This window comes from Pygocentrus nattereri, chromosome 14 (assembly GCF_015220715.1).
Source record: "Pygocentrus nattereri isolate fPygNat1 chromosome 14, fPygNat1.pri, whole genome shotgun sequence".
NCBI lineage: Eukaryota > Metazoa > Chordata > Actinopteri > Characiformes > Serrasalmidae > Pygocentrus > Pygocentrus nattereri.
The window spans coordinates 2736747-2760489 of record NC_051224.1 but is presented as its reverse complement, the minus strand read 5'-3'; the positions used below and the strand labels follow the sequence as shown (position 1 = coordinate 2760489).

At 46.1% G+C, this 23743-nt stretch overlaps 1 protein-coding gene across 4 annotated transcripts in view; it reads right to left on the bottom strand.

Annotated features, from left to right (window-relative positions):
• The window catches only part of LOC108437150 (BAH and coiled-coil domain-containing protein 1), a 111337-nt gene that overhangs the window by 21840 nt on the left and 65754 nt on the right, over positions 1–23743 (bottom strand). For 3 of the 4 annotated variants that reach the window (XM_017714057.2, XM_017714052.2, XM_017714054.2), the window contains 14 exons: positions 18447–18572; positions 16024–18237; positions 15627–15741; positions 15306–15511; positions 14889–15047; positions 13380–13615; positions 11998–12337; positions 9087–9989; positions 7947–8116; positions 7643–7779; positions 7343–7456; positions 2483–2609; positions 1689–1905; positions 1356–1562 (listed from right to left, as the gene is read on the bottom strand). In XM_017714057.2, the coding sequence (XP_017569546.1) occupies positions 1356–1562; positions 1689–1905; positions 2483–2609; positions 7343–7456; positions 7643–7779; positions 7947–8116; positions 9087–9989; positions 11998–12337; positions 13380–13615; positions 14889–15047; positions 15306–15511; positions 15627–15741; positions 16024–18237; positions 18447–18572 (5271 nt within the window). The remainder of the gene's footprint in view (positions 1–1355; positions 1563–1688; positions 1906–2482; positions 2610–7342; positions 7457–7642; positions 7780–7946; positions 8117–9086; positions 9990–11997; positions 12338–13379; positions 13616–14888; positions 15048–15305; positions 15512–15626; positions 15742–16023; positions 18238–18446; positions 18573–23743) is intronic. The other variant, XM_017714053.2, reaches the window with a different exon arrangement.

The following is a 23743-nucleotide window of genomic DNA, read 5'->3' as shown; positions in this document are numbered from 1 at the left end:
CCTTTTTTGGAACGTGTTGTTGGCATCAAAATCAAAATAGGCATATATTCTTCCAAACTCAATAATATTTCTCTTTTTTTTCTCATTTCTCATATTTACATTGTGCACAGTATTCCAACTTTTTGGAAATGTGGTTGTATTTTCCATGCAAAGTTGGTCACAACAGCCAGGATTTTGTCAGTTGCGTTCTGATTGACTACCTGCGCGTCAGCGAACACATTCTTCCGTTACACTGTGATGAAAAACAGCCTTTTCATAGCAAGATGTTCATCCATGGGGTTTTCATAATCGCCTTACCCTACAAGCCATGCTAAAACAGCAGGCTGTGACTGGTCATTTGCATGTCAGGCTTCCTGAAAAGGTAAGTACTTCTTGACAATGTTTTGCTATGAAAAGCACCAGTCTCTCTGCTCGTCTACCCAACTTGTAGTGTCACAAGCCAGACCTCTGACTATTCTGAGAGTCTAGTGGGATTCGTCACTTGACATGGCCAAAGACCCTTTGACTGACTGACAAGCAAAACAGCCAAGCACAAACTATTGTTCTTGCGTGATGTATGGAGACGTGATTCTTGAACAGGGCTACAAAAAAACCCTGCGCTTCAATATAAATCAAAAAATGCCTTATAAACACAGTTCCTCTCATTGCCAGTAGATTCCAACAGCAAAACAAAACACAGGTAAAACAAGTTTCATCACCTACGAACAGGGTGCATTTGGGTTACTGTCCAGCTTATATACATTTCTTGTAGATATGAGTAAGAAAATATCAAATGTTTTATATACTGTAACTGGAACAAGCTTTAAGGGGAATTCCTCTGAATTCTTTTTACATTTACAACAACTCAGTTGTTGAGATATAAACAAAATCCTTCAGAGTGGTTTGATGCTTCGTTCTAGTTTTCTTCGGGGACTATTTTGCCTTACAACATATTTTGGGAAATATGGATCTCAAAGCTAATGTAAATCAATGTCTCAGACATCGAGCGGCATATTTGTAAAAATTTCATGTGATATTTTTCTGTGATGTCTGTCTGTCTGCCCTGCGATGGACTGGCGACCTGTCCAGGGTGTATCCTGCCTTCCGCCCGAAGACTGCTGGGATAGGCTCCTGCACCCCCCCGCGACCCTGACGGAGAAGCGGCTTAGAAAATGGATGGATGGATGGATGGATTTTTCTGTGAGGGAGCTTTCAGAGCGATCACCACCGTTATGAACAGTTCTGAGTCAGTCTTATTGTAGAACAGGGCATTTTACATCAAACCACTCTGAATGACTTTGTTACCATCTTAACCACTTAATTATGCAGTCTTTTTGAAGGATTGGTGGAATTCTCCTGACTCTAAACTGACTCACCTTGCTCAGATGACTCGCTGTCCAGCGCTGATGTCTCTCCATCATCTATCACTTCCTGTCCCCTGGCCCGCAAGATTCGTGCCCTGGGCTGTTGCAGACGGGCAGATGCTCGGTTTAAAGCCCCAGCGTTCTTCCTCTTACCCTTTCTCAGCATCATCATCTCCCCACGGCCCTTCCAGCTATCCTGAGCACCGCTGTCTCCACTGCCTGCTGGACAGGAGACAGAAAACACGCAACGTTAGCTATCAAAGAGTAAACATATTCCCACTGTCATGCCTATTTTCATGGTACAGCTTTCAGCCAGTGATTGGAAATGTGACTAGAGGCTTTGACCTGTGTCGCTCTGGCCTTCAGACTCGTTGGCTGCTGTGCTGGGCAGCCTGGACTCAGTTTTGGGACTCCTCTGGGATGTGTAGATGTGGGCAGCGGCAGAGCTGCAGGCGGAATTATCTCGGTCACGAACGGCGGCCCTGTTTCCGGAGGGTTTGGGTTTCAGCTGTCCTACATGGTGCTCGTGGAGGCTGCTTTTTTGGCAGCACTGCATCTTCATCTGAGGGGAGAGTTCAATAAGTTATAAATAATATATTGTAATGATCTATTCATGGTCATTTCAAGTTATCTGCCTCGATATTTGATCACCACTTTTCAAATATGAGGCATTCTGGATGGTAACTTTACTTCGATCTCAGGATTATGCAGCTTTCTCCGTTACTGCGGATGCACCTACAGCTCTGTGCATCATCCTAAACGCAACATTTCTTAATTGTTCATAGCTTGAGAGCTGTATCATCATAGTAGAATGCTCTTATACATGAATCCACAACAAAACTGGCTTTAAATGATTGAAAACAGTGATTCCAAACATTTGAGCTTTTAAACTGTAGTGAACGCAGAAGGCAATAATTTTGAAGAAAGCAAAGGACACTGAGATATCACAGACAGCAGATGGACAGATATGGATAAGGGCTTTCTCCAAGAAGAACCTTTAATTAAAAAGCATGAGGTGAATCCTAATAAGAGAGCATGTGGGAATAAAGGGAAGAGAGAGAGAGAGAGAGAGAGAGAGAGAGAGATGGAGAGAGAGATCAAAACACAGACACAAGGGACACATGTAGAGGGACACTGACCTGTGCGGCTCCAAGACGGCCAAAGCCTCGATTTGACAGCTTCCTCTTCTTCGCCGAATCACCACTTCCTCCTCCTCCTCCTCCTCCAGACTCGTCCGCCAGCAGGCTCAGCACCGCCCCCGCAGACCTGTCAATCAAACGACGCCACAGGCTTTCATAGCTGCTCGGAAGGAGGGAGCAAGAGAGCGAGATCAGAGAGGGAGAAATAGACACAGCCTTCTCTCACTGGGCTCTAATAGCGCCCCTTTATTCCTCTGACGAGCAGCAAAAGAAGAAGAAGGGAATGGAGAGAGTGAGAGAGAGAAACAATGACACAACCTCTCTCGACCAAGGCTTGAAGAAGCAGGATCTGACGGCAGACCTAATGGTGTTGTGTCGGATAAGAAGCCGGCACACTCTGCCAGGGGAGATACAAACCCCCTCCTCCTTCTTCATGCGCACACACACACACCCACACACACACACACACACACACACCGCTCACACAAAAGGAGCGGCGGCCTTCAAAAGATACAGCGAATGGTTGGGAGGCAAAGGCATTTGTATTCGGCGCCGTTGTTCTCGCTGAACATCATAGCACTCGGGCTGCATTTCCATATCAGTGCCATGGCGCTTCTGTCCTACAGTTAGCCGGGCCGCCGCGGGCGGGAGAGAATGCCCTCACATTTCCCTGGAAACCTGCCCAGCGGACCACACAAACACACGGCGGGCTGCACTCGAACAAAAAAGATTAACCCTCCCTCCTCCTAGTGTATGGATGGCCCTGGTGAGCCATCCGTCAGGTTTGCCGGGAGGGCTCTGCTTAACCCCTTAAACTCTGGGCTTATTATTCACTTATTAATCACAAAGGAAAACTCACTCTGGCATTTTTCAGCTCAATCTCTGACTGTTGCCGGTTTAGCATACAGTAGAGCTGTGCCACCCAACCCAAGCACGAAATCAGGTTTCAGGCCAGATTCGTGCAGATGTGCGACGTACAACACTGGGCTTGGGTCGAGCTTGTTTTTACTTTCTGATAAGTGATGTATTTATGTAAGTGCGTATGACTGCTTTTGTTTGAAGGAATGCAGTCATTTGCAAAGGTTGATTTACTAGGTGAAAATAATCATCAAGAAACCTAAATACGATTTTACTGTGCAGTTTCTATGTTTAACATACTGGAAAAAAGACAGTGTTATGTTTTATTTTATTTTTTTAATTCAGCTAATATTTGCAGACGACTGTACGCCCAGGTAACGCATTCTCAGGCATTTTCTCTCTTGGCTGCCGCACTCTCTCTCAAATATGACACAGCCTAGCTATCAGTCCTGCTAACTGTTCACCATGGACAAAATTAAATGAAAGCTTGCCAAAGAGCAACTGTTTTGAATTCCAAATGAATCAAGGACATCGTCACTGAGGGAACATTATGACCTGTTCATTACACAAGATAAAAAGCACCCTGATCACATACAGTGTAGAGCTTGCGATTCTGTAGCGCATTCTGAGCCACAGCGCTGTGTGAAAGTCTCAGGCACCCAAGACTCATTTTCAAAATCTATTTATTTGTGTAGTTTGTGTTTATTTGCTGAGAAAAGTGTTAATATTTGAATAAACAAAATTGATAGAATATTAAATAATAATGGTTTTTAAAATGCATATAAAAAATAATAAACAGTGATTTTCTGGATGTTGGTGTGTTTGTTTACCCATCTCCAAGCCTCTCCTCCTCGAGGAAGTCCAGTATTATATGTAGTTAAAAAGCAGCTCCTGGTTTGACCAATCAGTGCTCAGTAAATTGAGCTCATGATGTCATTGATGATATTAACGAGTCTCTGTGGCGGCTGTGAAGGTGTCCAGGAAAAATCTGGACCCGAGAAATTCTTGTTACTGTTTATTGTTTTTCTGTTTATCTGAATTATGAATACGACTTTATTCTAATGTATATTGTGATAAACTCACTGCTGAGGGAAACTGGTTAAAGATTCGCTTAGACGCTTAAAACTTCCACACAGCGCTGTATGCATTTACAAACCTGCTGAAAACAAGAGCAAAGATTAAGACAAAGTCCGTGACGGTCTAAGCTGGGTTGTGCTGGTTTATGCTGGTCTGGTGACGGTTTAGCTGGTCACATTGGTTGATCAGCATAACAGCATCCAAAACACAACATATCTTGGTTTTGTCAGTGACCAGCTGTGCTGGTCTGCGCTGTTTTTTTTATTAAATTAAATTTGTGTCTGGAGAAGTCCTCAAACCCAATGAAGCTCTTGCTGCAAAGAGGGAAACCCCAGTGACACGTCCTCTCCTTACGCTGTGCTTCTTGCATAATAGAAGCAGTGTGGTTTTGTACTGTTTGTTTATGTGTGTCTGCTTGCACTTGTGCTAAATACGGCTGTTTGTATGTGTGTGAGAGAGAGACAGGGGCTGGGGCAGTGTGATTGACAGGTCAGCTACAGAGGCTGCAGCAGAGTGTATGTGTGTTGTCCCCATGAGGCAGGCCAGCACACACTGACACACACAACATGACACAGCCCCTCCCCGCTGAGAGCGCTCACGGTGACTAATTAAACAGAATTGATTAGCAGAGAATGAAGCTCACTCTACACGCACTGCCGACAAGGTGTCTGTCATCAAAAGGAATCATACACACATGCACACACTAACCCACTGCCCTCTATCATGAGACACATGATGAAACGCAGAATGTCTGCTCTACGTTTCTGAAAGGCACTGCTGTTTAATATACTACGTAAACATTGCTGATGTGTCAAAATGCGTAAATGTAAACTCTACGAATAAATAGAAATTGCCCACTATTTAAGTTTGATCCCTGTAGAGGATGTACTCATTCATTTTCACTCGGAAGATTAAGAAAACACATTTTATTATTTAACTTATTTCTAGACTTATTTCTAGTCTATTTTTACTTGTTTATCCAGAAACAAATGTCTTATTGCATTCTGATGAGTTTTCTTGTATTAAGAAATAGGTATCTGCTAAAACAATGTGATTTCTTAAAATAAAAACAGACTTAAAAAATGTAAAAACAAACTATAAACTAGTTATAAAATCTTATATTCTCACAGAAATCTAATCATGAGGAATACTGACTATATTTAAGAAGATTTCAGTTGCCAAGGTGTTATGCTTTGCGGGCATGTATGATCACTAGGCTGGAAAAAAAGCCAGTTTTGAATCTGCTGTATTTGTGATGTCACAAAAGCCAATGCACATACATATTTCTGCTAATTCAACCTGCAGTCGTTTAACCCAGTCACATTAAAGTTATGAGCAGTGCTTCAGCCTGGGCTGCTTTTTGCATGGCGTAGCAAATCAGAACAGAGGTCACTAACACACATCAGTCTTAAAGGCACCGTATCACAAACATCCTGTGTAATTCTAAGGGATAAAGAGAGTTTGGAAGACAGGCTTGTAAAAATAAATTCAGACTGCCAAGCATAATAAATAGGATAAGATACAAGAAATAAGATGTAGAGGCCCTTTAAGAAAATGCTTAGGCAAGTAAATTTTACAGGCTTCAGTGAACTGCATGCAATATTATGCAATATCTCACCACCATCAAACTCCAATAGCAGTGAAAACAAGTGCTATCATAAAGAAAAACCATGTGAATCAAACAATAAGGCAAAGCACAATCTGTAATGTGCCTGGCAACTGCAGCGAGACCTCCCCCACCACACAAACACACACACACATCTATGACCATGTCCACACACCCCTCCCTAGCCTGCGGTGAGGGACTCTGGCGAGTTGCCCATGCGTCTGGGTGTCACTGTCATGCGGTATCACGTCGCGGCTGTGCTCCGGCCGGCACGGGGACACAACTACGAGGGCGGAAACAGAGCGGAGGTGACAAGGCAGCAGGACAGCTGGGAACACAATGGAACACTGCCCAGAGAGAGATGGGGAGGGAGAGAGAGAGAGAGAGAGAGAGAGAGAGAGAGAGAGAGAGAGAGAGAGAGAGAAAGGCCACTGCCCTGCCGCTAAGCCCCTCCAATGCTTGCACATGGGTACTGACGACAGAGCTAATTGAAAATCGACAAGCACTCTCTTGACCTGCATGGCACTGAGGAGCCACAGACATTGCACACACACGTCTGAGAGCAGGCGTCATTGCAGCCTACGAAAGCCTTTGCTTATCGTCAGTCCTCATCTGAACTCCAGTCCATAAGCAGTCCAAAAACATACCACATCAGTCTTTATGTGGAATTAAATGTATTTGCTTTTGCTGCTTCTGATTAAGATAAAGCTCTGCTTTCATAAACAAATACTTCCAAAAGAAACCAGCTGTATGTAATACATTCAAAGTCTTACCACAGTCCATATCAGCTTTATTACTCTGTGTGTGTGTGTGAGACCTCTTCCCCTTTTGACCTGAACTGAACCTAGTACTAAATGGCAAGGCTCCGCCACATTCCTGGCAATGGACTAGATTACAGGAGCATTCACAGTGCTCTTATTACAAGCCTTGCTTTTCAAAGCCCTCCTCCATGAGGCCTTCAGCTCTTCCAGCACAGCAATCCCACTGAGTTTGAGGATTAGCAGAGAAGGGGGGGGGTCTCTTTCTATCTATATATCTACATGTATATATAGGTGCTCGTCAAAAGACTAAACAATGGAGCGTATACAAGCGTATACAAAGCAGAAGCTCTGCAGACCCAGTCTGCTGCCATGGCTTACCATGTAATGCAATTCAGGCTCAGCACTGATTAGGTTAAGATAAGACTAAACTGGACTTCCTTGCTGGGGTCAGACAAGTTCGCATGTTTCCTGTTTATAGTATGGGGAGCAGTCTGCGAGAATTGTGCTGATACCAAGAGCTTATCTGTACATTTGCATGGGGAGGAGGAGGTTGCTTACTTGACTTTCTTCTGCGGTTCAGGGGGGGCCACAGGCCCTAGGCCCGGGGTGGATTTCCGCTTGCGTGGTCGGCCAGGGCCGCGGCGAGCAGGACTTCGAGGAGTCTCCTCTTTCCTGGAGAAAAAGCAAAGGCAACGTTTGGCTAAGCGACTTATCTCCAAGTGCAAATGAAACATGCCTGACTGCATCCGGAATCAGAGCACTTAAGCTTTCATTGATGGCTTTGTAAGGGGTTTTTGAGAAATAAATGGATTTACTGAGGTACAGGTGGACCTTGAAGGAAAGCAAAGCAGTGCTTACTGGTGGTCATGCTTCCTCTGCAGCTTGGCAAGCTCCTTTTGCTTCTCTTTGTAGCGCCGTTGTAGTTCTGCTAGCCTCACCCTCATGGCCAACTCTTGGCCATCCATAGTTTCCATAGCACCCTTTACAGGACACACCTGTCAACGAGAGGCTGGAGTCAGATCATTTGAAGTAAAAAGTACTGTGCTGTTATTCACCTTGTTTTAATTAGATGTCGATGTTTAATGTAAACGTTGTGGATGAACAGCTCTGTAAAATGATATTGAGCTCATTGATGTCATAGCCTTTGTCCAGGTTTTAATACCGGCTCGTGACGAGGGGTCCAATTGCATTTCCTGCGCAGGTTGAGGATCCTCTTGGCTGGATACTGCTTCTCAGCTTCTGCCAGGCTGTTTTCCTTGGATCCCAACTCCAGAGCACGAGCGGCCGCCAAGGTAGCTAAGCTCTGGAGGTCGAAAATTAACTGCTCTTCTCCTGTTTAGTTCAAAGAAAAGAGGCAGAAATGTTCTATAGACAAATCTATACGGTGGGTTTTACCATGATTCAACGGTTGGGCTCGTTTCTATGGTTTTTCATGGTGCAACATGGTCCTTGCTTTCGTTGCTGTTGAAAGGGCTATTAACTTACAACCTTTGATTGGCAAAAGTTGGACCATCATCTATTTGACAGGTGCTGCTTTGTGAGATACCACCAAAGCAATTCCAACTTTCAGGAAACAACACCACATTAACGGACAAACAGGGACCATCTATAATGTATAAGATGTACTGCAACTCAAGCATTTCAGTCTGTGTATGTCAAACACGCACTGAGAGACATGATGTTGTTTAGTAATACTTTTCAAACTGGACCTTTTGGGACTAGTTAAGTGCATTTTAAATGCAGTAGAATGCTCAGTAGAATCACAAAACATCCTTTTGTATGAATAAAAACTGGTTTCATACAGGGGAAGCTTTTAAAGCTTGTTTTTTTTTTTTTTTAACAATGTGCTAATGGGCTAATTAGCCCTGGCAATGCTCTAGAGCCACAGAAAACATCGGCTGCTTTTGTGATCACAAACCAAGTTTTTAGCGAACATGTCTTGTTCAGAGAGGGAAAACAAACCACTGCTTTTGCTCTGCTTTGCGAGGAGTGCAGCAGATCAAACAGGTTTACAGAAACGAAAGGCATAGAACTGTCTCCCTCAGGACAAAGAGTAATGGCAACAGCCTGGTTTCACCTCCCCCCTGGGGCTACCATCATTAAAGCAGGCTTTCAGGATACAGGCTTGCTCCTGAAAGTCCTAAATCAACAAGCTACTTTCTTTTCAAGGAAGGAAGGTTAACTTGGACCTCGAATTCAAGTCGGACTGTGCCTGAGAAGATTATGCATAGAATGGCGGGTGATTCTGTAAGCTATTCTACTAGCCTGCTATGTAGAATAACAGCTGCTCACAAGAGCTCACCTTCACTGTTGCCTGCACTGTGGCGATTCTGTTGGAGCTCCAGGTCAGCTAACTCGCTGAGGAGCGCCATGCCATGCGTGCTGGGGTAGAACTGGCCACTACAGCCTTGAGGAGGAGTGGAAGGGGGTGGGGAAGGGGGAGGACAGTCTCCGCAGAAGGCTGCAGCGATCAGGAGCTCCAGGCTCCAGTAGCTTGGCACAATGGTCTGAGGACATAAAGTGGCACCTACAGGAGACGGAAGGGTAGATAGGATTTGCACACAGTCTTCCACCTGAGCTTCCTCTGCTATTTCTTCCCCTACTACATCAGTGGTTCTGTTCGGTTGTTGCTCAGCTGGAATGTCTGGAACACATGGATGCTCTGGATCTGGTGTTCTCTGGGCTCTTTGAGCTTCCAGTTCAGGAACACCATCATCATCATCTTGTACTGGAAGGACCTCTGCCATCTCCTCCTGGCAGTTCATTATAGGGTCGTCCTCGTGGACTTGTTCTTCTGTTTGAGTGATGGGACAGTGTGCTGCTTCACAGGCTGAAGCTTCAGCAGGAGGGCAGATGAGTAGTGTGGCCTGCTCCTGCACTTGCTCCTCATCTCCAGGCACACAGCAAGTCACAGCCTCCACTGGGTCTGGCTCCTCTCTCTGCTGCAACACACCTCCTGCATGTTCTTCCACTATATCTTCCTCATTCTTTTCTTCCATTGGCAGTTGGGACTCTGGGATCGGTCTTACTATTGCATGGCATTCAAGCCCCTCCTCGAGGCTGGAGAGAGGGGCCGGTGCATGCTCAACAGGCTCCAATGGAATAGTCTCCAGTTCAGCCGGCTCCGCCAATCGTACATCCTGAGGGGAGGGTCCACCTCTGTATCCCATGGTGATTGCAGGATAGGTGTATTCAGGTGGGAGATCTGTGACAAAGAAAAGAAGCAAATTACAAGAGTGCAGCAATTGTAGACTTCCTCACATTATTTGTTCCCACCACACATACGTCTTCTATACCCATCGACATCACAACTATGACATTGTTTGACTCTGTGTCTTGTGTGTTCGTTGCAGGGGAAGGTCCCACTGGGGAGCCCCACAGCTACAGTGTAGTATCACACAGGCTACTGGCCAGAGCAGCCTCACAGGCTTAAAACGTCCTAAACCATGATGTGGTTGCGTTGTTCAAGTGGCCAACCTGCATTGTAGCATCGCTTATATACCTGAACATTAATGATCCAGGCAGCCATATAGCTGTAATGTAGCATCACACAGATAGATGGCCCAAGCATCCTCATAGCTGCAGTATATACCTGACCGTGCATCTGAACAGCATCGGTTCTGACAGCCTCACATCTGCAGTGCAGACTCACCCACGCAGCTGGCTATTCAGCATGGTAGCTACTATATAGTATCAAATGAGTAGCCATGTACCTGTGATACAGTGTCGAACAAGCAGCTGGTTCAGGCAGCCGTGTAGCTCTAATACAGCAACACTCAGGCGGCTACATATAGCATTTGATGAGAACCAAATGTCTGACGCACGCCTGTAAGGAAAACCTATTTTACCATTATCAACATATCTAAAAGCTCAGAAGACATGTGTAGGTTCGCTGGTCATTTTGTATAGTAAATAATATGGATAAACGGATAGACATTGTGACTCCTGTCACACCACGGTGAAGAAATCTGAGCCAGTTTCTACAATGCACCATTTCACATTAAACTCACTCTGAACGACTGTTAAAATTTTATGAAGGTTTGAATAAATGGTGTCATTCCCCTTTAATTTTATATTGTGAACTTAGCCACATCCTATACAGGAATTCGTCTGTGTCACAGTTGGCCCCTCCCAGACATCCATGTGCTTGTGTTTGCTTCCCAGTCGTCCACGTGCTTCCTTGTTTTGAGTTCTTCGTCATGCCCCCTTGTTTTCTTGACTCCGCCCCTGATTGGTTACATCCGTTTTCCACCTGTGTCGTGTTTTCTGTCACTATCCCTGTCTGTATTTAAGCCCTGTGTTTGCCCCTTGTGTTCGCTGGTCTTTGATTTGTTTGTGCTGTGTGATGTTTGAGGTGTATGCATTGCTTGGATTTCTGTGTTTCTGTTTAATATGTCTGTCCCTCCTGTTCTCCGTGTTGGCTCTCTGACCCTGGACCATTTCGACCGTGATTCTGGATTTGCCCATAATAAGTCTCACTTTTCTCCGCATATGCGACCGCCTCATCATCACTCCACGTTACAATCTGCTCAAAATACATTTTTGAGTAATACAGAGAGCCATGCATTGGTCATTGCTATACTTGGCATCAATAGCGCTGCTAGGCAGTAATTCTGAGGTGGACCCTTGCTGCATTTCCTCAACTGCTCTGGCACTTTTATATCCTCTGGCATGCCGTAGTGCTTAGGGAGGTGTTAATGATGATGAAAAGGGTGTGGACCGAGAGGGAGGTAGTGGGGGCGGAGGCCCTGGACGAAGTGTTTCTCGTCATTACCAAGGTGACGGGAGATGCTTGGGAGCTAAGCTGACGGCCATTTTTCGTGGCTTAGTCAGATATGCACTTGCCAATGAAGCCACCCACACAGAGTCACAGAGTCTAAATGCAGCCACATTGGTTCTGCATGCGTGTTAAAAAGTTTGGTGCACATAACAATCTACAGATGGCAGTTTTGTTTTGGAGACAGAATGATTGGAGCCACTTGTTTTTCAAAGAAAAAGGCAAAAAGTTGAGTGAACAAAGACTAAGATTTTCTTTAAAATCTGGTAACAAATTCCAAAACTATTTGTCAGCATGTTCCTCTGGCAGGTCTATCAATATAAGGCTCTAGGGCAAAATAGAGTAAACTTAAATTAATCTCAAATGTACAATGATTTTCATGCTGTGTGCTGCATTTTCATGCTCTGTCTACAATCGAGACACAGCTCCGTCTTACCTGGCTCCATAGACTGAGGGTAGTCCTGTGGAGGCTGCCCCTCTGCCCTCTTGTCCTGTGGTTCCGGTGCTTTGGGCAGTTGTGACGGAGCAGGGCTGATGGCAGGGGACTGGGGTGCGGCAGCAGCTGGACTAGCAGCAGGACAGGGGGTGGAAGCCGTGCTTTTCGGATGCATGCAGGGCGACTGGCAGCAGGGCGACAGGTGTACAGCAGAGGCCCTGGGTGGTGATGAGGTCTGGTTCGACGCGCCATAGCCATAAGACTTGGCAGGTTTGGGAGTCCGAGGCTCGGACAGGATGTCCTCCAGCTCCATACTCTGCTCCTCTGGCTTCTTCTGCATCTGCAGTGAGTGGAGTTACAGGATTAAGGCAGAGCAAATCCATAAAACGCTTCCTGATCCATGCTTCTCTCCAAATGTCATAAAAAGATTTGGACAATTTGGTTAACCAAAGGAAGCTGACAATCGCTGACGCCTGCCAAGTCACGTACTCACTTATCAATAGAAGTGCAACTTGGCAACCTGTGCATCGCTGAATCAGGCATAAATTTAGACCCCAATGTCTATTGATTTTGAGCTGTGATAGAATTGCACTTGGTCTCGTCATGCAGCACTGCGTCATGTTTGGTGCTAAGACTGAAATACCCTTGAATTGTACAGGGATTCTGAGGAAGCTCTGGAGCCGTGGGAGCTGTTGTGGTTTGACGGGGGATTTTTCAGATGAAAACTCATGATTCACTGGATCCGAATGCTGTTTACTCCCCTCTGCACTAAAACAGCTGTAGATCTCCATGAAGAGAATAACGGTCTCTCTGGGTGTCAGGTGTCAAACACATGCTCCCTGAAGAGGAGCCCAAATGTTTTTTTGAGATTTATTGTTCCATAGGTCATTAAAGACATTTAAGCCTATACAACTGTCTTGCTAGTGATTCATTTAGAGACTCTGGCAATGTTTTCCTCTTTCATAGCATAGTTCACATCACTAAGAGCTTACTTTTTATTTGTTTGATTTCTTTTCTGTTTATGTTTTTGTTTTGTTTTTTCAAAAAGGTAGTTGGTGACTAAATGTATGAATCAGCTAAGTTTGGTTAATAACTTGTTATTAACAGAGAAGAGTAGATAGAAGAAACAACAGAAATAACCTCTTTTTGCATCCACCTTACAGCATTAAAGAAGTAGGCCTATTTCACTAAAAATGCAAATATTGCTAATAATAGAAAGAAGATTACAGGGGCCAATGAGCCAATGAGATGTTACTTGGTGTGCACTGCTTTTCACTCCCTAGTAGGCATACTTGTTATTCTGAAATGTCTATAATAGGGAGGTTATCATGTAACATGTGTGAGTTTCTGTAAACAGAAATATGGGTGACAAAGACTGTTACCTGGTTGTGATTATTTCTGTGCTGCTGCTCTATGCTGTGTGCTACTCTGTGTTGCTGTGGTGGCTGCTGATGGCTGGGATGTTGCTGATGCTGCAGCTGCTGATGCTGTTGGAGTGCATACAGCTCCTGTTGCCGTAGAAACTGGGAGCGAGAATACACAGCAGGATGCTGCATGTGGGAGGGCGGCCCTCGGGCCCTGTACACTGGGGGCCATAGACCAGGCTGCTCCATCACATCTAATAAAATAGAGATAAAAACAAAGTTAGAAAGTGCGAGACAATTAGTTTAATAATAATATCATGCTGAGATCAGAGATCATAAATGTATAGTTCTCACGCATAGATCCTTCAACGCTGCCAAAATCACTAATATGTGTTTCATATATGCTCATACACACACGTACGTTAATGCAGTACTCTCCTCTCTCTTATACAAACACAGCCTACACTAAGGGCATGGGAGCAGGACTATTCACCCAAACAGAAGCACTCCCACGTTATCACTCTCTCTCGCACACATAATGTGCCAAGAGCTTTCTGGAATGTTCAAGCATTAAGTTAGTGCATAAAGATGATGAGGATGAATTGCCATTAGTACACAAGGATGGAAAAGTTGCCTTTCCTGCCTGGGATTTGGCCGTCATTTGGCCTCTGTGAGCAATCAACTCAGTCCTGCCCCTAAAAACCCCCGTCTCTAAAAGCCACAGTGGACCCATGTTGAAGCATGTAGTCCAGAAGAGCTCCTGGTTCCCATGTTTGTGAGCTGCTGCTTCTGCTGTGGGACGCCAGGGAACATGCTGCGGGTCAGAGACAGCTGAGCACACTGACTATGACACATCCCCAGCCCACGCCTCTCTGAGTCCCAATGTGTTTTTCAACTCTTCTACATCTCACACAGCTCTTATGAACTCACACATCCATGCTGACCCTCACTGCTCCGTATCCCCCCCATCCCCAACACAGCATAGACCTTTGTTCTGAAATGTTAACCCAGCTTGGCTAATGTTTCCCAGGGGAAGAGTTTTGTGGATGCGCTTCCTGACTCAGCTTGGATTCCTGTGGAGAGCGGAAGGAAGCAAGCTCTGTCGAGGACAGAGAGCTAATTAAATTTCACAGCCTGTTTGTGGAGAAGAGGCCTGTGTAGACCACAGTCCAGAGAAGCTCTTCCTCTAGTGTGATAAGGCAACAGACACAGCCTCTGTGTGAGGAGCTGGGGAGCCGGAGGGGGGCATCCTGACCCATCCAGACGACCCTCCCTACGGAGCTGGAGCAGGTGGTCCACAGGAAATAGCTGGATTTAGGGGGAGTTTGTGCACAAGTTTTGTCCATTAGCTAACCCCAAACACCACAAGCGACTTCTCTCCTGTAAACAGTGATGTTCTCTACAGTCATTCTCTAAACATCTTGAACCCTAAATGGAAAACTGTTAAACAATCCAGTTAGTCACTCTCGGATGCTGAGAGGGTACAATGAATGGAAAACAAGAGAAGAGAAAGGGATTTCACTTTACCTAAGTGATGAGTGCCTGGGTGGGAGGCTGGCTCACTGGGCAACACCACCAACTGGGCAGAGGGGTCCTGGGGTAAGGGTAGTACGGGCTGGAGTGGAGCAGCCATGGCTGCAGAGAAACCCGGGGGAAGGTTCTGGTGAAGAGCAGTGTGGCTGATACCTGAGCAATGAGGATAGTGGAGAAAAATAACTTTTAAGATACAGCAAAGTAAATGAATCATTATTAACATATTGTTTATCCAAATTGGGCTGCTTTCTTAATGTAATTATCTGATATATAAATACAGCACTACCAAACCGTCATAACATCCAGAAAGACATATGAACGAGACATAAGAACGAGCATTAAGCATAAGTTTGCCACTGTTACTCCATGCTTTCAATTTTGTTTGTGTCCAATACTTTTAAAATTGCATACCATAGGAATGGCCTGTCATCCACAGGGAAGGACTTCCTGTGCGTGGCATCCAATGGTGATGTGTGGAATGGGTGTGTGCGGTGGGGTCCCCTAATTGGCCCGACTGCAGAGAATTGCCACCTGGCACCATGATATGAGAGGTGAGGTCACCATGGCAACTGTTGGAGGGATGGATCCGTGCAAATTCTACCCTTTCCTTATTATCCCTGAGAAGACAGATGGGAAGAAGGTGAAAGGTTGCAGGGTGAGCAAGTGAATGAGAAGCGTGTGTGTGTGAGAGAGAGGTAGAGAGACAGAGACAGAGAGAAGTGGGTTATTTACCTGATAAATGTGTCTCGCTCCCTGTCCAGACATGGATGACCAATGTGCTCTCCACTCATTCTCTTCCTCTCCTCGTCTCCTGGTGAATCGGAAGGATACATGGACCGTGGAGCACCTGGGAAAACGTCTAAAATCAACCTTTTTTCCAGCTTTTCTTTTATAACTCTATTTTTTACACAGAAACCATGCATGGTAGCCTCGTGTGCATTCTGTCTCTCCCTGCACAAGCATTTAAATGAGTAGCAGGCAAAACAGTTTCCACTTTGGGTCCTGGCAAGCCCCTCTGTTTATTTTTCATCAAAAAGGTCTTCTAGGGGTCATGTGCAAACAAGCAGGGCTGCCTTCCTTCTCTTCTGTTTGTTTAAGCAGTGCCTAAACAGTTAAAGGTCATGCTTACCTTTCATAGCAGAGTGAGCCCGCCCCTGGCGGCTGCTCGGGTGGTTGTCTGGTGGACGGCACGTCGGTTCTCTTTGCCGTGCCACAGCAACCGCAATACCGACAGGAGGTTGCCGGACTTCACCTTCAACATGAGGTGCCTCTCCCAAGTCTCTGCTCCGCCCCCCACAGTCAGACCGCTCATTCTCATTGCTTGGGCCTTTCCTGGAAGGTAGGGCTGGTTTGTTTGTTTGCAAGGTGCAGTTGGAGCTGTTGTTCCCTGTTTTGAGGTTCCCCAGTCCTCCGAACGGGCTTTTCTGGGACAGGAGGAGAGGCTGCTGCTGGTTGCTATATTTGAGAAGGTTCTTCATGGCGCTGCCCTCTCCTTGTGAGTCCAAAGCCTCCTGCTGTGTCTGTGCAGGAGCAGGGAGGGCTGGGAGAGGAGGTGGGGGCCCCATTCCTGCCAACTGATGCTGCTGAGGCTGCTGCCTGCCATTGGCAACTCCACTGACAGACTCCATGTAAGCCTTGCGCTGATCTTCCTCTGGATGGATACGGTGAGGGTGCATGGCCCAAGGTGGTACACCTGGTTGCTGATGTGAGTGGTGCTGCCCACTGTTGCTGTAGCCATATGGAGACATTTCCATCTTACGCTTCATCTCTTGAGTACCACTAGTCTGATTCAGTTCTGCATCTGAACCTGCCCTGCCATGTTGCTGGTGGCGGATGCGAGCCACCTTCTGGCCATCTCGCTGCATTGAGCAGCTTCCACCTCCACCACCAGGCCCTTGCTGGGCCATGGTCTTTCCAGCAAGGGGTGAGGAGTTGGGGGGAGGTCCAGTGTGCGAACAGTCTCTATAGGGTTGAGGGTTGACATTACTGGGGTGGCTTAATTGATGGCTGGTTTTGGGCTCCTGGGCCAGAGCAGGCCTGTAGACATCAGGGTCCATGCTGTTGATGCAGTCTGCACTACGGGAACGCACAGCCTGATGCTGCTGGGCATGGCCCTGCTGCTGCTGCTGCTGCTGTTGCTGTAGGTGATGATGATTGCTGTGCATCCAGTCAGGGGCTTTCTCTGCTTTTCTATAAGGATGCTGCTTCTGGGGTGGTGCTTGCTGCTGCTGCTGCTGTTGTTGTTGCTCTTGCTGTTTCCTGTGCCAACTCCCAGGATGCCCTCCACCAGCACCTGCCTTCTCCATGGACTTGTCCTTGGAACCATTTCCCCCACCTCCCACCCCCTGACACTCAGGGTTTCCCAGCTGGAAGGGGCCTCCAACTTTCTCTCCCAGATGGCCCACTGATGGGACAAATGTGGGTCCAGTCACTTTAGGTTCTCTTGATCCACTATTGCCAATGCCTTTTTCATGTAGGGAGGGATTAGTTATGGGGGCAGGAGGGGGGCAGAAGAAGTCTGGGTGATGGTGTGTGTGGTGGCTGTGGTGCGGGTGATGTGTGTGATGTGGATGATGCGGATGGCTTGGGTGGAGCTGTAAACAGTGGAAGCTCGTTGGATGCCCCCCTCCAGTTGCTGAACTCATGGGCAAAGGAGGAGGTACAGAATAGGACAAAGACTGGTGCAGTGCCTGGCCCCTTTCCAGACAATCTGAATGAGGCTGTTCACTGATTCTCATCTCCCCACTAGCTGCTTCCTTAGTGCAGCGCCCAGTATTGGTGTTGCCCATATGCCTGACTTGCGCATTTGCTGTACCTCCAGCGCCCCTGCCCATTCCCTCTGCTCCACAGCTGACCATGGATCCCTTGGACCCGGCCCCAGCCCCTGTCCCAGCCCCAGAATCTCCATTCTGAATCTTCCCGTTGAGCAGACAGGCACTGAGAGGCTTATTCATACTCTGCGTGTGGTCCTTGTACTCCATTAGCACGGAAGCCTTATGTCTCTCCAAGGACCGGCCATTTACGTCTTCCATAGTTATAGGGTGCTGAGAGTGGTGCTGAGGTTGGTGGGGGTGATGGTGTTGGGGCTGTGGATGGTGACTGTGGGGATGGCGGTCTTTTGACTCCTGTTTGCTACTGGGCCTATCTTTGTCCTTTGTGCCTGAGACCGCCCCTCTGTCTATACTGGCTTCCTTAAGGCCTTTGTGCAAGTTCATCCCACTTCCTGTGTCCCTACTGCAGGAGCCCTGGGGGTGCCCTGGCCCTGTTCTTGACATGGGTGGGATGCCGTGATTTGCTGAGATGAGCGGGGGTTGGGATGGAAGGCTTCGTAGATAGAAGTTCTCTGCAAGAAAAAAATCAAACAAGACTGTCAATAATTCAGGGCTGCGCAGAGCAAGAACAGCTTCCCATGGGTGCTGCATTTTTAGAACTATACCACATTTTTGTTGAAGGTTAAAACAAAAGAAATGAGGACAGATAGAAAACATGCCAGAGAACTATCAACTCAGGAAGTAATCTGAACCTGACTTTTTTATTCCTTGGTCTACCCACCTTTTTGGGTGTCATAGAAACGGTGCTGCCCATAGAGGACGCCACTGTTGGCATGGTGATCCAAATGGCTTATGGGGAGGAATGTGTGGGCTAGACTCCCTGAGAAGCGAGGGTACCCTGGGGCTGCTGAGAGAAAAGAAAGAAGAGCTTGGAGTAAGCAGAAAGAAGACGTGAGAGAGATAGGGTGAGTGGTAGACAAAGCAAATGAGAAAAGGCAAATGAATATTACAGCAAAGGAAAGACAAAAATAAGAGAGAGGGAGAGAGAGAGAGAGAGAGAGAGAGAGACTGAAGGGAGCTCTGATAAGGAGAGACAGCAGTCACTGAGCCATATTTCCTTTAGCTGTTAGGATTCTGGTCATAATTTAATCCTTCAGGTCCAATGCAGCTGGTGCTCTACATACACCAATAACCACAGGCACTGGATGTCATATTTGCCATTCCTATTTGGGTTTGTAATGCAAACAACAAGACAAGCTCAGTCTTGGGGATTTGGGTAATGGATGAATTTTGTCTCCCAAACATATGGTTCTCACTGAGCTAATCTCACTGCCTCCCCGGTGCTGAGGTAAGAGATAACGCTGCAAAACAATAAGCAAAAAGCCGTGGCAGCAGAACCCACAGCGCTTTAAGCCAAAGGCCAGAGTTCAACCTTATTTCAGCTTGCTGGACTTTCCAACATCTGCCACTACCACAACAAGCCCATGTGGATGGTATTTACAACAAAACCAAACAGGTCACATGCAAGTCTTTTGAAGTCTAGTTAAAAATATAGAAAAAATATGACTTTACAAATGTCACTGGTGACGATTCCTGTGGGAGTGGCACTCTTTCCAATGTGTGCCAACGCTGCTCCTCCGAGAACAAAAAAACATTTTAAGCACATAGCATGTCATCTAAAATAGAATCAATAACAGTAAAAATGAAAAAAAAAAGAACAGAAAAAAACTGTTGCCTTTTAATTTGGTAAATGTGCAATAAAACCAGTCACTTAACCCGGTGAGTCCCCTCCGCCACAATTCTCGCTGTCACCCATTAGGTCTAAAAATAGCTTCGGCGAAGATTAAATATTCATTGTTAATGTGAGTGAAGTGGAGCAAGAGGATGGAAAAAAGCATAAAATGTAAGTAAATTTCAATACACCTATATTCCCCAACATAGTGCTTTGGTGTATGAAAGAATTATGTGTATTTATCATCTATGTATATTATCAATTTAAACGCCAATAAGGTGTTAAATAAGACATGCATACACAAAATAAAAGTGACTCCAGTCTAATGTCAATAGGCGATCAGCTCTTTGCACCCAGACAATTAGACAAATGCCACAGCATTTTATAACAAGCCAGTTCAATTCTGCATCTGGCAGGCTCCGAACCTTTCATTATTGATTATGGACTTACTTATCTCCGTCCATTCATTTGTCCTAGTGAGTCAAATTGCCAGTGCAAGTGTACTAAGGCCTCTGAAAAGTATCATTGTAAACGTCTGTGCCCTTATCACTACAAAGCCTCCATATGTTTCAGTGCTAAACAACCCTGAGCCTTGTAAGACAAGGGGCTCTAGTGTGTCTTCTGTCTGACAGCGTCTCCCTACTGTGGGATCGATAAACATCACATGTCGATTTTTTAGTCGATTTTGCAATTGGACATTGAGGTACGGGCAATTTCTTGTGTACAAAAGCAGTTCTCTCTTCCTAAAGAGATTGCTGCAGTGTCTTCACACCTGTCTTACCTTTGAGTTTCAATCCCTGGGGCCAAAGCCAAAACAGAGTGAGGTGCAGGGAAAAGAAGAAAATAAAAGCAAGATGGTGCAAACGAAATGAAAGTCAGAAATATTTGCGCTGGCCTTTCTGTGGCATGACCACAGAAGGTGCAAACGCAGTTCACTTGGGCCAGGGAAGCTTTGCAGCCGTGTGGCTGCCCGGTGTTGAATGTCACACTTCAGAGGAGGAGACAGACAGACAGACACATAGACTGAGAGAGAGAGAGAGAGAGAGGGAGAGAGAAAATATCTGATGGGAGTCTTTAATGACCAAGTCTTGGAGAGGCCTCACAATTGTCAGATCTTAATTAATGAAGCTCGGGCTGCAGAATAAACATCCTTCCAATAACACGGAAGGCTTGGCTTTCTTTTAGGGAGCAGTGGAAGGTGATAATTACATAAAGACCTTTTTTTCTCCCTCACCGCCTGTCAGCATTAATAAGCACTCTCATTTGTGCCAATTCATTTAGGATTCAGAAGACGGAGAGAAAAAAGCGGGTCTTTGTTTAAATAAGACATTTTTTCTCTGCTTTCCTTGCGAGAGCAGAAAAACCAGCGTTGCAGCATGCTGTAGTGAGCCTTGCAGAGTCACTCTGGTGTGTGTGTGTGTGTGTGTGTGTGTGTGTGTGTGTGTGTGTGTGTGTGTGTGCGTGTGTGTTTTCTCTCTATGTGTAACGCTTGGCATCGTAATCCCCTTTCACAGTGCGGTCTGGCTGTGGCCGATAGCGGCAGGCTGCTCGATGCTGGGCTGGGACTTCTCTGGATGGGGATTGTGGACACCACTGGGGTGGCGCGGAGGCTCGTTCAGCTGTTAATCCGACCCCGACAAGAGACGGAAGGTGCTGCAGCTGCAGCCTGGTTGCACTGCCGAATGCTTACGCTGGCGCACTCAGAGACAGACAAGCAGGATTCTTGGTGACTGACAGCGGCCAATTCAGCACATCCAGCACTCCGCTCAGGCTGAACGGGACAATGCAGCACCTGGGGAGGGGATTTATGGGATCCTGAGGCTTTCACCCCAGCAGCAATCAGCGGAAAAGGAGAATCCAGCAGACAAAGTAGGTCTCGCTGCAGCCGGAGGTGTGGAAGAATTGGACAGATCAAGATGCAGAAACTGAGCATGCAGTTTCACTGGGAGCTACTGCCGTCACGTTTGGGTGTGCTAATAAGGCCTTTAATACGATGGTGGATGACCCAATGATTAGTCCCAGATGAAACTTTAAAGTACAGCGGTTCAGGGAACCCGTATGCAACTACAGAGTTCATATGCCTGCTGATTTGTCCACAAGATCACCTTGTCTCAGTGGACAAGCTACGCCTGTGTGCTGTAAATGGTTCAGGGTAAATAGAATTTGAGAAGAGAGAGAAAACCGGAGGGAGTGACAGTAGAAAAAAAAGGAGGAGGGGCAGGTAGAGTTGCCTGTCAAGAGCACTAATTGAGAAAAAGTGACAGCAGTGTCGACAAGGCAAAAAGAGAGGAGAGGTAAAGAGAGGAAAGGAGAGACGCGGAAGGGAGGAGGGGCAGCTGCAGCGCTGAATGTCGCTCCTCAGAATTGTTAATTGAAAGGAAGGGAGAAAGCTTGGCACGTGCAGAGAGAGAGAGAACGAGAGAAAGAGAGAGAAAGAGAGAGAGGGAGAGAGAGAGAGAGAGAGAGAGAGAGAGAGAGAAAGAGAAAGAAGGGGGAAGGGGGAGGACAGACCACATTCTTCAGAGAGAGGGTAAAGGCACCACTGATATGCTTGTGTAGAGGGAGATGGGAGAGGATGAGAGAGAGAATAAGAGGGAAACAAAGCTAAAGGAAGCAGAGGGAGAGAAAAAGTGAAAGAGAAAAAGAAGGGAGGGGAGGTTCAGGCCTTGAGTTTGGCACAGTTAAAGCCGTTATTTGGACACTGGCCAGCTGGCTCCCAGCCCTGTAGGCTTTCCCTGTGTTTTCAAGATTTTTGATTCCCCCTCCCTTTTCAAACGGAAATCAAATATAGTTGGTGTTTATGAGCTCCATTGGTCAGGCCTCGTGTTGTTGATTTCATAAGCCTATTTATAACATTATATCCTTGTGTAATGTAAGGTTAATATAGCTGTAATCCACCAACTTGGAAAAGAAAAAGACTAGCTTGGAAAGGAAAAGTGAAATGGAAAAGGCCAGGGCAGTCCACTAGTTCAATTTTAAAGCTATTTCCACTGTTGGTTTCTGGTTTTTGGGAGGCCATTTAACTATATCTGTGCCTTATGAGTCTGTCCCCACCAATTCTTCACTGATGGGACTTTTCATCAACATGCAAACAGGAACATGGACCAAGGATGCAAAGACACCAAGAGGATTCCGAACTGGCAGGTAAATGTGTGAATCTGGATGCTGAGCTGCACCACGTTAATTACAGTGGAGGATGCTAAAGAAGTTGCTCTAAGGTTTACAACAATCATTTGACCAAAGGCAGAAGGGATCTCAATGCCATTACGACGAGTAGATTCAAAGAGACAGCTTTAAGAGAAAGGCCTTCAAGGGATCTTTTCATGGACAATTCTACGCACAGACTAACACTGCTGGCAGGGGACTGCACACACCCATGGAGCAGAGGAGAGGCTGGGTAATTGTGCCCCTCATTTTGATGACTTGCTTTCAATGCATACCGGAGAAAAGACAATATGCAATTATCTTAAAGAGAGAGAAAAAAGAACACCGCTGATGAAGAGCCAGGATTCAATCACGGTCCCTCAGCGTTCTACACAATTAAATTGCAATAGAGATAATAGCCCATCATAATAATCCTGCTCATAATCATCCTTATTACTTTTAGTAATGTCACTATTATCATCGTCTTTCTTATTAATGTCCCCGTTTCTTCAAAAGAGATGACTGACACGGATATTGCAAGTACTTTTCCCCCCAAGTTGTTCCAGCAGGTTGAGGGTATTCACAGGCCTGATTTAGCTTGACTTTTGTCCACGTCCTACTACACTGCCTTCTGTTTACAGCAAATTAGCAAGAGTTCTTTCAAAGGCCTTGGACCATGTTAGTAAGAATTCATTGACACTAGCAGTTGGTTAGCTGGTGCAGTGCCTGTTTGCAATCCATAAGCCACAACTACAATCTGCTCCAAGCATAACCCCCCGAACCCCCGACCTCCACAAGGGTGCACTCCTGAGGAAGCAGTGGGCTGTTCGCATGCTCATGGACACAGGCTATTGAATGTAGATCTTGATGATTTAGTCTTGCTATACATTTTTATATCCTAATGATCATGAAAAAACACAAGTTGCAAAGGACAAAAACACTGACACCAAATGTAACTTGGTAGAAGCTTGGAAACCAATAATAAAGTGTTGCTGACCTACAAAAAAATAAAGGTTGGGCCAGGGCAGCACAGTAACTTTGGGGCATGAGTACAGTGCTGGGCTCTGTAATTACCAGGGCTGAGTTTCCGGATTACACAAACGACACTGGGATGAGCTCCTAATGGTTTACGAGTGCTTGGCACGTTTAAACGTGGCCAGGGACCGACCCCCTCTCCCCAAATCTCTGAACAAGCTCAGAGT